Source organism: Somniosus microcephalus, chromosome 5, assembly GCF_052327205.1.
Source record: "Somniosus microcephalus isolate GS21.2 chromosome 5, FLI_Smic_1.0, whole genome shotgun sequence".
In the NCBI taxonomy this organism is placed as follows: domain Eukaryota; kingdom Metazoa; phylum Chordata; class Chondrichthyes; order Squaliformes; family Somniosidae; genus Somniosus; species Somniosus microcephalus.
This window is the reverse complement of record NC_140991.1, coordinates 131,544,806-131,562,181: the sequence shown is the minus strand read 5'-3', so window position 1 is coordinate 131,562,181 and position 17,376 is coordinate 131,544,806. Positions and strand designations below refer to the sequence as shown.

Below are 17,376 nucleotides of genomic sequence, written 5' to 3'. Positions count from 1 at the left end.
ATGAATGGGCTGCAACCAGGCCAAGGGGAAAGGGTAAGGCAGGTGCCAGCTCCCCGGAAGGTGATGTCGCACACGAGTTCTTCTGCAGAGAACTCAGATGAGGACTTCAATGGGGCGGCCTTCAGAAGAAGGGTAATGGGCATGCACACAGAAATGCTTAGTGCAATGGCAGGCCTGCCAGAGAGCCTCTCCTCCATGCTCCTTGACAGTGACGAGTCCGGCTCCAACAGTACAAGAGAAATAATCAACTTCCCTGCAAGTTGGATTTAAATAGCGCTGGGGGGTGGGGGGGGGGGAATCCCTCTTGCAGCTGAACACACATTCAGCACGAGTCGCGGCGGAACGGAAGTGGGCGGATTTTTTCTGGAAACCGGCCTTAACCACCAGTGCTAAGCTGCCGAATTTTGTGGCCAGCATTTTTAAATTTATGCATCATAAACATAGAGTGCATGTATTTACAATTAACTACCAGTATACTCACACAAAAAAAGTCTTAAAATAATTCAGCCCAGTTCACCAGGCTCATGTAGCTTTCACACTGCTTAGTACTGCTTCAAGTAGAAGTGTTTGCCTGTTTTAGCTGCTGGTGCTTGGAGTCTGTTTCAGTTATGTTGCAGGTTGGATTCCAGTACACTGATAGAATCACAACTTTCACTTCTGCCTGCAGATCTTCCCAGGTAGTTGGGAAAGATCCGTTTAGACCAGCAACGTGAAGTCATGGCTGCTGGGAGCAGCATTGTAACATAAATACAGCAGAGAGATACAAACTTAAAATGGCCAGAATTTCTAAACTCAACATTTAGAGAAATTCTCCTATTACAGATTTGAATTGTGACTGATTGTCATGAATACCCAACATCATCTCTTTTCTAACATCATTTGAAAACTGAATAAAAAAGCTTTGGGGAGAGGCGTATTAAACCCATTTGTAATTTATGAACGAGTCATAAAGAAAGCAAGACTTGCATTTATAGAAAGGTTGGGGTGTTTCAGAGACATTTACAAAAGAGATAAAGTATATCTGTTTTTAATTAGTATGTGTAGTCCCTCTTACCATTCTCCCCACAAGCACATTTTCCACTGTCAGTCGAAGCACCACCCCAGGAATTTATTTTGCGCCCATCACGAGACACCCACCAACCCCACTGCTGCTTAAGGAAGCGGATATGGCGACATTCCACCTAAGCAATACAAAAACATAAAACACTAAGATGAACAGCCCAGCACATTTCTAACTACAGGGTATCTCCACCGTGGTGTATCAGATAATAGTAACTGCCCCCATTTGTTACTTTTCCTATCTGTGCTCTTTTACTGTTTATATTAGCGTCCCCTGATACATATCAGTCCTGTCAAGAGTCAAATCAGGGAAGCAGGCCTGCACAATGGTACTGAAGGTATTTTAACCCTTCAAGCACCAAGGTTGAGTTTACTTATACGGTCAGTCAGGGCTGCAACAAGTACACTCGTAGGCAGCCCTCTTCATGGTTTTCATACATCAAAAATTGGCACATCTATGTTGGGAGCCTGTCATTCATTGATACTTTTGCTATTTGGAGCCAGTTTAAAGTCAATCAAATAACAAATGTTGTCTTTTGCTTCCACCTCCAAAGTGGATACTGGGACCAGAGAAACAAAAGTGAAAGATCTTTAAAAATAATTTAAAACAGAAAAAAAGATTTGAATAGGTAGAATTAGAAAACAGAATTAAAAATTAAGTTTAATTTTTTTAAATGACAAAGTTTGGGGTTAATATTACAGCAACAAAGCTTTTTATGGTATTCACATGTTTTTATTACTGAAATATTAGTGTTTGTTTCAGTTTCACAAATTACAAGCTGAAAATAAAAGCAGTCAGCCCAGGGAGACATGAGTTTTCCTGAACTATCAACAGTCTAAGGGTTAACACATCTTGAACAACGATAACTTGTATTTATATAGTACCCTTAATGTAGGGCCATGACAACTGAAGGCATGGCTGCCAATGGTGGACTGATGGGAGGTGGGGAACAGATTGGAAAGTCTCAATGATTGACTAATTTCTAACCACAGGTCACAACCATACAGCTTCAGTGAAAAAAGAATGGGAAATCAGTGCTTGAGCAGCACTATCTAATTGTGAGTGAAAGAACGGTGTGAAATAAAAAAAGGTTATCGACCTGAAACATTAACTCTGTTTCTCTCTCCACAAATGCTGCCTGACCTGCTGAGTATTTGTAGCATTTTCTGTTTTTATTTAAAAAATGAATAGGATAGGTTTTCATCTTCACTGCCTGGGCACCAATCTGCTCTGTCAGATCACCGCCCTAAAGTGTCCGTGAGGCTTTCATTAACACGCTTCTAAACTGTCTTCACAAAAATTATGTTTTACATATAATTTTGTTTTCTCTTCTTCATTTTGTAAAACCACTACAGTTATTAAATGAAAGCGAAATCTAGCACACACTGTCTGTTATAAATCTCCATCATCAAGAAACTACTCATGAAATAACGCTGGACGGCCAGCTGGTGGCGCCGTCCAAGGAGTATAAATACTCGGGCGTGGGCCCAGCTTTCCAGGGACATTTTGCAAGACAAGGAACTAGTGAAGTACAACTAGACCTCCATGTTCTGAAACAAGTTGATTGCGCACTTGGTTTGAGCATAAAGCAAGGCTTTAGTGAGTTTTATTACATCAATTTAATCAACTTGATATCGACTCCACGCTTTGGGTGATTCAGGAACAGCCAGCTACGACTCGAACCGTAGAAGGGAACTCAGACAAGTAATCGATCCATCATGGAGAAACTACTCAGACCCGCCCGTCTTGACCTGGACCCGAATTCACTTACAGCTGCTAAGGTATGGAAACACTGGTATCGTACTTTCAGCAACTTCCTCAGGGTGTGTGGTGAGAATGTTCCTGATAAATTAGAGATATTGCTAATTATGTATCCCCTCATGTGTTTGATTATATCGAAGACTGTGTAGACTATGATGCCACTATCCAAATACTACAGCAGCTATATGTCAAGTCCCCAAATGAAATTTTTGCTCGGCATCTACTGGCCACAACTCGACAACAACCCGGGGAATCACTTGACGAATTCCTTCAGAAGCTTCGCGGCTCAGCAAGGATTGTAATCTTAAAGCTGTTACCGCTGAGCAGTACCAGGAGGAGTTAATTCGTGATTCCTTTATTAATGGGATTGCGTCTCCCTTCGTGCGTCAGCGTCTGTTGGAGAATAAATCCCTCAAGTTACAGGCTGCCTATGATCAGGCATGTTCTCTGGACTTGGCAAAGAGGAATGCAGATACCTATCTTTCACCACGTGCACGGGCTGCTGCTATCACTTTTAGTGACTCCTTCGATAGGCCTCGGGCGGAAGCCCTCACAGATGATGACTCCAACCTGGCTGATGACAACCCTACCCTAGAAACCTACACTGATGACAACCCCGCCCTAGCGGCATCTTGGCAGTCTGGAAGGAAGTGTTTCTTCTGTGGAGGTGCGTTCCATTATAGGACATTTTATCCTGCTCGTAACACAACCTGCAATCATTGCAGCAAGGTCACTTTTCTAAGGTATGCCAGTCAAGAGCCGCTGTCAGTAAGAAAGGCCACTTTTCTAAGGTATACCGGTCGAGAGCTCCTGTTAGTTTTGCAGCTGCTATCTATAAAACTGCTCCTCCCCCAAGAACCACTACTGAGGTTACAGCTGTCAAGGGTAAAACTGCTCCTCCTCCCATCACAGCTGTTTTCCCCCAAAGTCTGTCCCATGCAGCCACGAAGGTTTCGGTAAATGGACACATTTTGAGTGCACTAATCGACTCATGCAGCTGACAGCTTCATTAGTGAGCGGGCTGTCAGTAAGTTAAAACTACGTATTTATTCACAGAAATTCACAGAAACCACACAGTGCAGATAGAGGCCATTTCGGCCCATCGAGCCTGCACCAACACATATCCCACCCTATCCCCGTAACCCCACGTATTTAATCCCCCCAACACTAAGGGTCAATTTATCATAGCCAATCAACCTAACCCGCACATCGTTGGACTGTGGGAGGAAACCGGAGCACCCGGAGTAAACCCACGCAAACACGGGGAGAATGTGCAAACTCCACACAGACAGTCGCCCGAGGCTGGATTCGAACCCGGGTCCCTGGCGCTGTGAGGCAACAGTGCTAACCACTATGCCACCCCTCAGACAGCGAAATTGCAATGGCTCTGACGACACTGACCACCAATTCTTCCGGCTTTTGTCTTGTCGACCTTATTCTCAATGACTGCACTTATTTCTCCACCCGGCTCAGGGTGCTCAAGAACCTATGCAGTGATGTGCTCCTGGGACAGGATTTCCAGAAACAACACAAAAGACTCACTTTCAAGTTTGGAGGGTCAAAGCCAGAGCTTACTATTTCCAAAGTACCGTTTTGTGCGCTTTCGGCAGCTTCGCTCGACGAGCCCTCCTTGTTTGCCAATCTTTCCCCCCGATGTAAGCCCATAGTCACTAAATCACGACGTTTCAGCTAAGATGATCTATCCTTTATCGAGGCAGAAATCTCTCACCTTCTAGCTGACGGTATCATTGAGCCATGTTCATCTTCCTGGCGGGCTCAAGTCGTCGTTGTCAAAAATCCTCTAAAGCAACACAAGAAACGTCTTTGCATCGATTACTCGCAAACTATTAACCAGTATACCGACCTGGATGCCTACCCACTACCACGCATCGATGACATGGTCAATAACCTTGCTAACTACAAGGTATTTTCAACCTTTGATTAAAGAGCGCATATCATCAAGTGCCGTTAAAGGACTCTGACAAAAAGTATATGGCCTTTGAGGCCAATGGTCGGCTTTACCTGTTTTGTTGCCTTCCATTTGGGGTCACCAATGGGGTGGCCGTCTTTCAACGGGCAATGGATAGCCTAGTCAAACAGGAGAACTTAACGGACACTTTTCCATATCTGGATAATATCACCATTGCTGGTCATGACCAGAAGGAGCATGATGCCAACCTCCAGAAATTTTTTGATGTTCTCCGTCATCACAGTTTAACCTTAAATTAGTCCAAATCTATGAAATCAGTACCATCAGTCAACATCCTTGGCTACTGGGTGGGCAACAGTGTCATCAAACCGGATCCGGAGTGACTTCGTCCGCTTCAGGAGCTCCCTCCCCCTACGAATCTTGGCTCTCTTCGTCGGGCACTCGGCATGTTCGCCTATTATGCGAAATGGATACCCCACTTCTCCGACAAGATCCAGCCCCTGCTTCACGCAGTCATTTCCATTGGAAGCAACAGCTATTTCAGCTTTCAACCTCCTCAAGCAACAACTGGAAAAAGCCACGCTTCGTTCCATTGATGAAAATCTTCCTTTCGTGGTCGAGTGCGATGCATCGGATGTGGCGATCTCGGCTACCTTGAATCAAGGTGGTCGACCCGTTGCATTTCTGTCCAGAACTTTGCAGGGTAGCGAGCTCCATTATCCTCCTGTCAAGAAGGAGGCTACGGCCATCATCAAAGCTGTACGTAAATGGAGTCATTTTCTCACTCATCACCATTTCACACTTATAACCGATCAGCGCTCCATGGCCTTTATGCTGGATAACCGGAAACGCACTAAGATCAAGAATCACAAAATACAACTCTGGAGGATGGAATTGGCCACCTTTGGATACACCATACATTATCGACCTGGCAAAGAGAATGTGGCCCCGGATACCCTCATGCAGGCATTCTGCTCTTCTTTGTCAACTTCGACTCTTGCGGATCTTCATACTGACTTATGCCATCCTGGCGTTACCCATATGTTGCACTTTATGCGATCTAAAAATCTCCCATTTTCTACGGAAGATGTGAAAAGAACGTGCTCCTCCTGTAGAATTTGTGCGGAATTAAAACCGCAATTCTTCCGTCCATCGGATGGCTCGCTCATACACGCTATGCAGCCTATGCAGTGACTCAGCATTGACTTTAAACGGCCATTGCCTTCCTCAACGCGAAACACCTACTTACTGACCGAGGGGAAACATCGAGAGAGAGAGGGGAAACATCGAGAGAGACCGAGGGGAAACATCGAGAGAGAGAGAGGGGAAACATCGAAAGAGACCGAGAGGAAACATCAAGGGAGAGAGAGGAAACATCGAGAAAGACCGAGAGGAAACATCGAGAGAGAGAGAGGAAACATCGAGAAAGATCGAGAGGAAACATCGAGAGAGACCGAGGGGAAACATCGAGGGAGAGAGAGGGGAAACATCGAGAAAGACTGAGAGGAAACATCGAGAGAGACCGAGGGGAAACATCGAGAGAGAGAGAGGGGAAACATCGAGAGAGACCGAGGGGAAACATTGAGAGAGACCGAGGGGAAACATCAAGAAAGACTGAGAGGAAACATCATGAGAGACCGAGGGGAAACATCGAGAGAGAGAGGGGAAACATCAAGAGAGACCGAGGGGAAACATCGAGAGAGAGAGAGAGGGGAAACATCGAGAGAGACCAAGGGGAAACATCGAGAGAGACCGAGGGGAAACATCGAGAGAGAGAGAGAGGAAACATCGAGAGAGAGAGAGGAAACATCGAGAGAGAGAGAGGAAACATCGAGAGAGAGAGAGGAAACATCAAGAGAGAGGAAACATTGAGAGAGAGAGAGGAAACATCGAGAGAGACCGAGGGGAAACATCGAAAGAGAGAGAGAGGAAACATCGAGAGAGAGAGGGGAAACATCGAGAGAGAGAGAGGAAACATTGAGAGAGAGAGAGAGGAAACATCGAGAGAGAGAGGGGAAACATCGAGACCGAGGAAACATCGACAGAGACCGAGGGGAAACATCGAGAGAGAGAGAGAGGAAACATCGAGAGAGACCGAGGGGAAACATCGAGAGAGACTGAGGGAGCACTTGTCCGTGGCCAGGTTCAGGATGGTGTGACTAGAAGTGAGGCAGGTACGGGGATCCAGGAGGTAGTGTTGGAGGAGCCGCAGCCCTTGCTCTTATCCAACAGGTTTGAGGCTCTTACTCCCTGTGAGGATTGGAACAGGGACTGCGGGGAGGATGAGCAACCTGGCCACAGCACCGTGGAGCGGGAGGCCATTCAAGTGGGGGGAGTTAAAAGAAATGTTGTAGTGGTAGGGGATAGTATCGTTAGGGGGATAGATAGAGTTCTTTGCAGCCGAGAGCGAGAGTCCCGAAGGCTGTGTTGCCTGCCTGGTGCCAGGGTTAAGGACATCTCCTCTGGGCTGGAGAGAAACTCGGAGTGGGAGGGGGAGGATCCAGTTGTCGTGGTCCATGTTGGTACCAACGACATAGATAGGACAAGGAAGGAGGTTCTGCTGAGGGAGTTTGAGCAGCTAGGGGCCAAATTAAAAAGCAGAACCACAAGGGTAATAATCTCTGGATTACTACCTGAGCCACGTGCAAATTTGGCTAGGGTAAATAAAATTAGAGAGTTAAATGCGTGGCTCAAAGACTGGTGTGGGAGAAATGGGTTTTGCTTCCTGGGACACTGGCATCAGTACTGGGACAGGAGAGAGCTGTTCCGTTGGGATGGACTTCACTTGGCAAGTGCTGGGACTAGAATCCTGGCAAATCGAATAACTAGGGCTGTAGAGAGGGCTTTAAACTAATTAGTGGGGGGGAGGTTTTAAGAGAGCGAAAAATAAAAATGACAGCGGAGAAGGCAATAGAGCAAGGTAGCAGTGGGGGAATTAAAAACCAGAGCATGTCAGGAAGGGACAGAATGTATAATGATAAAGGTAAAGTAGTAAAAGGGGTAAAAGCAGGAATAAATTGTCAGAAAACATATTTGAAAGTTCTTTATCTGAATGCACACAGCATTCGTAACAAAATTGACGAGTTGACGGTGCAAATAACTACACATGGGTATGATCTGGTGGCCATTACAGAAACATGGCTGCAAGATAATCATGGCTGGGAACTAAACATACAAGGGTATTTGACAATTAGGAAGGACAGACAGGAAGGAAAGGGAGGTGGGGTTGCTATGTTAATCAAGGATGGAATCACTGCAATAGTCAGAAATGATATTGGGTCAAAGGATCAGGATAGTGAAACAGTTTGGGTAGAGATAAGGAATAATAAGGGGAAAAAGTCACTAGTGGGCGTAGTCTATAGGCCCCCTAACAGTTGCAACTCTGTTGGTCAGAGTATAAATCAGGAAATAGTTGGGGCTTGTAGTAAGGGAACAGCTATAATCATGGGGGATTTTAACTTTCATATTGACTGGACTAATCAAATTGGGCATGGCAGCATTGAGGAAGAGTTCATAGAGTGTATTAGGGACGGGTTCCTTGAGCAGTATGTAACTGAACCAACCAGGGGGCAGGCAATCTTAGATCTGGTCCTGTGTAATGAGACAGGATTAATAAAAAATGTCCTAGTAAAGGATCCCCTTGGAATGAGTGACCATAATATGGTTGAATTCCAAATTCAGTTTGAGGGTAAGTTGGATCTCAAACCAGCGTACTAAGCTTAAATAAAGGAGACTATGAAGGTATGAGAGTAGAATTGACTAAAGTGGACTGGGAAAACGGATTAAAGTGTAAGACGGTACAAGAGCAGTGGTCTATATTCAAGGAGATATTTCACATCTTTCAAGATAAATATATTCCACTGAGGAAAAAGGGGAGTAAAAGAAAAGACAGCCATCCGTGGCTTAATAAAGTAATAAAGGATAGTATTCGACTGAAAACAAGGGCATATAAATTAGCCAAATCTAGTGGAAGGATAGAAGATTGGGAAGCATTTAAAAGCCAGCAAACAATAACTAAAAGATTAATTAAGAAAGGGAAGATAGATTATGAAAGTAAACTAGCAAAAAATATAAAAACAGATAGCAAGAGTTTTATAGTTATATAAAAAGAAAAAGGGTGGCTAAAGTGAACGTTGGTCCCTTAGAGGATGGGACCGGGAAACTAGTGGTGGGGAACATGGAGATGGCAAAGATGCTGAACAAATATTTTGTATCAGTCTTTACAGTAGAGGACACTAAAAATATCCCAACACTGGACAAACAGGGGGCAATGGGGCAGGGGGGGGGGAGGAGCTAAACATGATTAAAATCACTAAGGATATGGTACTCAGTAAAATAATGGGACTTAACGCAGATAAATCCCCCAGACCTGATGGCCTACATCCTAGGGTCTTGAGAGAAGTGGCGGTAGGGGTTGTGGATGCATTGGTAATCATTTTCCAGAACTCCCTGGACTCAGGAAAGGTCCCGGCAGATTGGAAAACTGCTAATGTAACACCCTTATTTAAGAAGGGAAGTAGACAAAAAGCTGGAAACTATAGACCAGTTAGCCTAACATCTGTGGTTGGCAAAATGTTGGAGTCCATTATTAAGGAAACAGTAACAGAGCATTTGGATAAACATAATTTAATAGGACAGAGTCAGCATGGTTTTACGAAGGGGAAGTCATGTTTGACAAATTTGCTCGAATTCTTTGAGGATGTAACATACAGGGTGGATAAAGGGGAACCAGTGGATGTAGTGTATTTGGACTTCCAAAAGGCATTTGACAAGGTTCCACACAAAAGATTACTGATCAAGATAAAAAAATCACGGGATTGGGGGTAATATACTGGCATGGGTGGAAGATTGGCTATCTAACAGAAAACAAAGAGTTGTGATAAATGGTTCGTTCTCGGGCTGGCAATCAGTAACTAGTGATGTTCCGCAGGGGTCAGTGCTGGGACCCCAACTCTTTACAATCTATATTAACGATTTGGAGGAAGGGACCGAGTGCAACATATCCAAGTTTGCCGACGATACAAAGATGGGAGGGAAAGCAGTGAGTGAGGAGGACATAAAAAACCTGCAAAAGGACACAGACAGGCTAAGTGAGTGGGCAGAGATTTGGCAGATGCAATATAATGTTGGAAAGTGTGAGGTTATGCACTTTGGCAGAAAAAATCAAAGAGCAAGTTATTATCTAAATGGAGAGAAACTGCAAAGTGCTACAGTACAAAGGGATCTGGGGGTCCTGGTGCATGAAACACAAAAAGTTAGTGTGCAGGTGCAGCAGGTGATCAGGAAGGCCAATGGAATCTTGGCTTTTATTGCAAGGGGGATGGAGTATAAAAACAGGGAAGTCTTGCTGCAGTTATACAGGGTATTGGTGAGGCCACACCTGGAATACTGCGTGCAGTTTTGGTTTCCATATTTAAGAAAAGATATACTTGCTCTCGAGGCAGTTCAGAGAAGGTTTACTCGGTTGATTCCAGAGATGAGGGGGTTGACGTATGAGGAAAGGTTGAGTAGGTTGGGACTCTACTCATTGGAGTTCAGAAGAATGAGAGGCAATCTTATCGAAACATATAAAATTGTGAGGGGGCTTGATCGGGTGGATGCAGTGAGGATGTTTCCACTGATGGGTGATGTTATGTATTGTATGTTCTCCTCCCACCTGTGGTGGCGCTGTCACAGGAGATAAATGGTTGGGTGTTCTCTGTTAAGTTTTAGCTCTCTTTGTTCGGACTTTTCCAGAACTTCCTTTCCTTCCAATAAAGCACTTCATGTTTGAATCTCTGAGTTCGGAGTCCTAAATTGTGTCTAGGCGGAAAGGTACCGACACAACAAGTGGCAACGAGGAGCGGATGAATCTGCGTACGTTACGGGTGCAGTGAGTAAACAGAGAATTTAATTTGAAACGTGAGATGGCTACTATATTAGGAAACATCGGTGATTTTGATGAAAATGTGGAGCAATGGAGCGCATATACGGAACGTTTTGACTATTTTGTATTGGCGCATGCGGTGGCAAATGAAAAGGTCATGCCTACCTTTTTGAGTGTAATCGGGCCGAAGACTTTTAACTTACTTCGCAGCCTCGTGCAACCAGATAAGCCAGGAACTGAAACATATAAGCAACTAGTGGAAATTCTTGGAGCACATTTTTCACCAAAACCTCTGGTTATTGCTGAGAGATTTAGATTTCACAAACGGAATCAAGAGGAGGGGGAATCAGTGACGATGTTTATTGCTGCTTTAAAAAGGTTGTCGGAACACTGCCAGTTCAAGGAGGTGCTGAATGACACCATTAGAGACAGACTTGTGTGTGGTCTGCAAAATGCAGCCACACAGAAGCGCCTTCTTACTGAGGACAACCTTACTCTTGAAAAGGCCATTGAAGTTAGTGTCTCCATGGAGATGGCGGAAAAGGAGGCTCACCAGTTGAGTTCAACAGGGAGAGTTCACAAAGTGTCGTCGGAGCCTAAAGGTGCGCGGAACGGCACATGTTACCGTTGTGGGAAAACGGGCCATCATGCTAATGACTGCTGGTGTACAGAGCTGGAATGCCGAAATTGTGGCAAAAAGGGTCACATTGAACGCGCCTGTAGAGGTAAAAAAAGAACAGACAGAGCTGGGAAGCATGGAAGCAAAATGTCTGTATTTGGACGAGAGAGGAAAAAGAGTGTTCATTCAGTGCAGTATGGTGGAACAAGCAAAACAGAGGGGAGCGACACCTCTGAGGAGGAAGAGGTGCACATACTGACGGTTGCAGGTGGATCAAATGGCTACTGGGTGTCACCACTGGTGGAGGGACAATCAGTGCGGATGGAGGTGGACACAGGCGCGGCTGTTTCCCTTGTTTCAGACACTGTCTACAACAAAATGCTAAAGCATCTTACCCTTCAGCCAACAAACATTGTGCTAAAGACGTATACCGGTGAACCTGTGGCCATGAGAGGTGTCATTGAGGTGACAGTTAAACTGAACGGACAGACTGCAAAACTGCCACTATATGTGGTGAAGGGAAATTACCCATCGCTACTGGGACGTGCGTGGCTAGAGAAAATCACGCTGGACTGGCCTGCAATCCGCATGATGTCAAAAGGAGAGTCAGGTCTGACTGCAGTGTTAAACAAACATGCAGAACTCTTCAATGGGGAACTTGGGAGCATGAAAAAGATCAGCGTGAGACTGGACAGTAAACCTGACAGCAAGCCGAAGTTTCACAAAGCCCGACCTGTACCCTATGCAATTAGGCCAAAAGTTGAGGCTAACTTGGAGGCCTTAGTCGAGAATGGAGTCCTGGAGCCTGTGAGCGTGAGCAAATGGGCCACACCCATTGTTCCTGTCCTGAAAAAGGATGGATCTGTTCGAATCTGCGGGGATTTTAAAGTGACTATTAACACGGTGCTGTCTGTAGAACAGTACCCTCTTCCCCTCATTGATGATCTTTTTACGGGCCTGGCCGGAGGGCAAAATTTCAGCAAAATAGACTTATGCCAGGCTTATCTACAAATGCATGTCGATGACAAATCAAAGGAGCTGCTGACAATTGTGACACACAAGGGGCTATACAGGTACTGCCACCTTCCGTTTGGAATTACGTCGGTCCCTGCTCTATTCCAAAGGGCAATGGATCAGATTTTGAGTGGACTGCCAGGAGTCCAGTGCTACCTGGACGACATCCTTGTCACTGGGACAAATGAGGAGGATCATCTTCTGAACTTGGATGCGACACTACAACGACTGAAAGAGTACGGACTCCGAGTTCGTAAAGACAAATGTGAATTCTTTCAGTCTTCAGTCGAGTACCTGGGGCATGTGATTGACGCTACTGGCCTGCATAATGCGCCGTCAAAGGTTAAGGCGATCGTGGAGGCCCCAGCACCCCAGAATGTGAGCCAGTTACGTTCATTTCTGGGGCTACTTAACTACTATGGGAAGTTTATTCCAGACTTAGCAACATTGCTGAAGCCGTTACATCAGTTGCTATGTCAAGGCAAAACATGGAAATGGACTGAACTGTGCAACGAAGCTTTCGCCCAAGCAAAGAAAGCATTGCTGAATTCGGAGGTCCTGACACACTTCGACCCAAAGCTACCCATGCAGCTAGCATGTGATGCATCACCATATGGTGTGGGAGCAGTCATATCCCACATCATGCCTTCGGGTGAAGAGAAACCTATCGCCTTCGCATCACGCACCTTGAACAAGGCCGAGAGTAACTATGCGCAGATCGAGCGCGAGGCCTTGTGAATCGTTTTTGGAATTCGAAAATTTCATCAGTACCTGTTTGGGAGAAGGTTCACACTCCTGACGGACCACCGTCCATTGACTTCAATCTTCGGGCCCCACAGCAGAATTCCGTCTCTTGCTGCAAGCAGGATGCAAAGGTGGGCTTTACTGTTGTCAGGACACACATACGACATCAAATATCCCAAATCAGACTTGCACGGCAACGCAGACGGTCTCTCGAGGCTACCCTTGCCTGTTACTCCCCCAGAGCCTCGTCAGATAGACATCTTCTACTTTAGACAAGTGGAGGGAGCACCTGTCACTGCAGTTCAGGTGCGAAGGTACACCCGCAACGATCCAGTCCTGTCTGAGGTAATGGACAATGTCATTCGAGGGAGAGCGATAGGAGATTCTCCTAGTTTGAAACCTTACGTTTCAAAAAGAAATGAGCTCTCCGTCCAGGCAGGTTGTCTTCTTTGGGGACGCCGTGTCATCATTCCGCCACCTCTGAGGGAACCTATACTGCAACAACTTCATACAGGCCACAGTGGGATGGTTCGGATGAAGGAAATGGCAAGAAGCTACTTCTGGTGGCCAGGTCTCGATGGGAATATTGAGGAGAAAGCCAAAACATGTTCCTCATGTCAAAGGGTCCGGAATGTTCCACAGCTGGCAACCCTACACCCCTGGGATTGGCCTGCAGAAGTGTGGCAGCGAGTACATGTGGACTTCGCCGGTCCTTTCGAAGAGAAGATGTTTATGGTGGTTGTGGATGCTCGTAGCAAGTGGCCGGAGGTCACTGTGATGAGGTCTACCACGGCAGAGAAAACAATTGAGAAACTTGGTGAGATGTTCAGCCATTATGGCTCACCAGAACAACTCGTCAGTGACAACGGTCCACAATTTGTATCACAGGAGTTTGCAACCTTCCTGCATGTGAATGGTGTCCAACACATCAGGTCTGCGCCCTATCATCCCTCTACTAACGGCCAGGCAGAAAGGTTTGTGCAAACTTTGAAGCACGCCTTGAAGGCATCGCAAGGTCAGGGCTCAATCCATCAACGTCTGAACAGCTTCCTGTTGTTCTACAGGAACGAGCCGCATGCCACAACCAAAACTTCCCCTGCTTCGCTCATGATGAAGAGGCAGTTGCGGACAAGTTTTGACTTACTCAAACCTCCAAGGGCAGAATAGGTTGTCCATTGTCAACAACAAGCTCAAGTTGAAAAGAGAGAGAAAAGAGCCAAGGAGAGACGGTTTCATCCGGGAGAGCACGTCCTAGCTCGAAACTACAACACTGGACCGAAATGGGTTCCTGCTACGGTGATCGTGCAGACGGGCCCTGTGTCTTACATGGTTGAGACTGCTGAGGACGTCGTCTGGAGAAGACACACAGATCAACTGTTGCTAGGAGCAGAGACAGCCACAGAGGCTCCAACGGCCTGAACTGTTTACGGATGATTCCGCAAACCAGCATCCTTTGCCACAGCGCTCTTCTCCAACACAGGAAGTCAAAGAGACTGTTCCACCTGTGCAAACTCCTGACTTTCAACTGACATAGGCACCTTCTCCATCCAGGCCTGTGTCAATGCCTACTGCTGTGGAAGCCAGCGATGACCGCCGGTATCCTGTCAGAGAGCGGCGGCCTCCAAGACGCTTGGATCTGTAGGCTTAGTGACTTACCCACAAGAGTGGGGCAGAATAAACCCCAGGGTAAAGTCAGGGTTTGAGGCAGTCTACCTCTACCCTAGGTTCGTTGAGTGCATTGAAAGTAACTTACCTGTTGAGGAATAATATGGACCTTCCATTTAAGAGGGGAGGAAATGTTATGTATTGTGTGTTCTCCTCCCACCTGTGGTGGCGCTGTCACAGGAGATAAATGGTTGGGTGTTCTCTGTTAAGTTTTAGCTCTCTTTGTTCGGACTTTTCCAAAACTTCCTTTCCTTCCAATAAAGCACTTCATGTTTGAATCTCTGAGTTCTGAGTCCTAAATTGTGTCCAGGTAGAAAGGTACCGACACAACAGGTGAGACTAGAACTAGGGGGCATAATCTTAGAATAAGAGGCTGCCCTTTCAAAACTGAGATGAGGAGAAACTTCTTCACTCAGAGGGTAGTAAATCTATGGAATTTGCTACCCCAGAGAACTGTGGAAGCTGCAACATTAAATAAATTTAAAATGGAGATAGACATTTTCCTAGCAGATAAGGGAATTAGGGGTTACGGGGAGAGGGCAGGGAAGTGGACGTGAGTCTAGATTCAGATCAGCCATGATCTTATTGAATGGCGGAGCAGGCCCGAGGGGCCGTATGGCCTACTCCTGCTCCTATTTCTTATGTTCTTATGTTCTTATGTTCTTTATTTATTTAATTTTATTAATTTATTAATTAAATTTATTTAATTATAAGTTGTGAGTTCCTCACGATGCTCTCCCAGGGCGGCCACCCTGTAGCCAGAGATTATTCTAGAAGCCTGGGTAGAAATATCAATGTAATTGCTGTAGAAACTACTTTTTTTACATTATTGGTTGTTCATTTTATGTGCTGTCTTTTTTTGTCTTTTATTTATTTTATGTCTGCTTTATTTATATTTAAAGTATGTATGCGTGTATATGTCGGTATGTGTTTTTTTGTGATGGCGCCGATGAAGATGGCTGCCGTCCTTGCGAGCTCCATGCGTACCAGGCAGCTAAGTGTTCTTGTTGCTTGGTGCTCTCGGCTCGTCAAGAAAAAAGCATTTCACTGACTAGATTTCACTTCTTGTATTTAGTTATGTGATAAATAAAAAATTGAAATGAAATGACGATGATGGACAAATAGTCACGCTTTCCCTTTGCTTTCCCCGTCCCAATATGCTTACTTCCACAGTGATCAAATGCCTTGATCAAGTCTTTTCCCTTTGCGGTACGGCCAATTTCATCCACCCTAATCGGGGTCCCTCCTTCATGTCAAGCGAACTCAAAAGTTATCTCTCCCAATGGGGAATCACCACAAGTAAAATGACACCGTACCATCCCATCGGTAATGGACAGGTTACATAGATACATAGATACATAGAAGATAGGAGCAGGAGTAGGCCATTCGGCCCTTCGTGCCTGCTCCGCCATTCGATGAGATCATGGCTGATCTTTTAATTCAGTATCCCGTCCCCGCCTTCTCTCCGTAACCCTTAACCCCTTTTGCCCGTAGAAATATATCTAATTCCCTCTTAAATATATTTAATGAGCTGGCGTACACTGCCCTCTGTGGCAATGAGTTCCACAGGTTCACCACTCTCTGAGTGAAGAAATTCCCCCTCATCTCTGTCCTAAATGGTTTAGCCCTTATCCTCAAATTATGTCCTCTAGTTCTGTTCTCACCCGCCAAGGGAAACATTCCTTCTGCATCCAGTCTGTCTAGACCTGTCAGAATTTTATACACTTCTATGAGGTCCCCTCTCAATCTTCTAAACTCCAGTGTGTACATCCCTAAACTACATAGTCTCTCCTCATAGGTCATTCCCGCCATTCCTGGTATCAGCCTGGTGAATCGCCGCTGCACCCCCTCCATGGCAAGAACATCCTTCCTCAGATGAGGCGACCAAAACTGTACACAGTACTCGAGGTGTGGTCTCACCAGTGCCCTGTACAGCTGCAGCAAGGTATCCCTGTTCCTGTATTCTAACCCTTTTGCTATGAAGGCCAGCATACCGTTTGCCTTCTTGACCGCCTGTTGCACCTGCATGCTCGCCTTCAGTGACTGGTGTACAAGAACACCCAGGTCTCTCTGTACTTCCCCCTCTCCCAATCTATTGCCATTTAAATAATAATTTGCCCTCCCGTTCCTGCACCCAAGGTGGATAACTTCGCACTTGTCCACATTATAGTGCATCTGCCATTTATCCGCCCAATCGCCCAGTCTGTCCAAATCGCTCTGGAGCTTCCTGGTCTCTTCCTCTGAGCCCACCCCCCCTCCTAGTTTAGTGTCGTCTGCAAATTTGGAAATGCTGCATCCGACTCCCTGATCCAGGTCATTAATGTAAATTGTGAACAGCTGGGGGCCCAGGACAGATCCCTGTGGTACCCCACTTGTTACTGCCTGCCATTCAGAAAATGAGCCGTTTATTCCAACTCTCTGTTTTCTATCTGACAGCCAGTTCCCTATCCACGCCAAAACTTTCCCCTTTATCCCATGAGCCTCAATTTTCCATGCTAATCTTTTATGTGGGACCTTATCGAAGGCCTTTTGGAAGTCCAGGTACACCACATCTACTGGCTCTCCCCCATCTATTCTACCAGTTACTCCCTCAAAAAATTCCAATAGATTAGTCAAGCACGATTTACCCTTTGTAAATCCATGTTGACTCTGTCCTATCCTGTCCCCATTTGCTAAGTGCTCCGCTATTTCATCCTTAATGATGGACTCCAGCATTT

The 17,376-nt window shown here is 45.7% G+C and overlaps 1 protein-coding gene across 2 annotated transcripts in view; it reads right to left on the bottom strand.

Annotated features, from left to right (window-relative positions):
- The window catches only part of LOC147117333 (uncharacterized), a 99,941-nt gene that overhangs the window by 45,744 nt on the left and 36,821 nt on the right, over positions 1–17,376 (bottom strand). For both annotated transcript variants that reach the window (XM_085987130.1, XM_085987129.1), the window contains one exon: positions 1,055–1,181. In XM_085987130.1, coding sequence (XP_085843256.1) covers positions 1,055–1,181 — 127 coding nt within the window. The remainder of the gene's footprint in view (positions 1–1,054; positions 1,182–17,376) is intronic.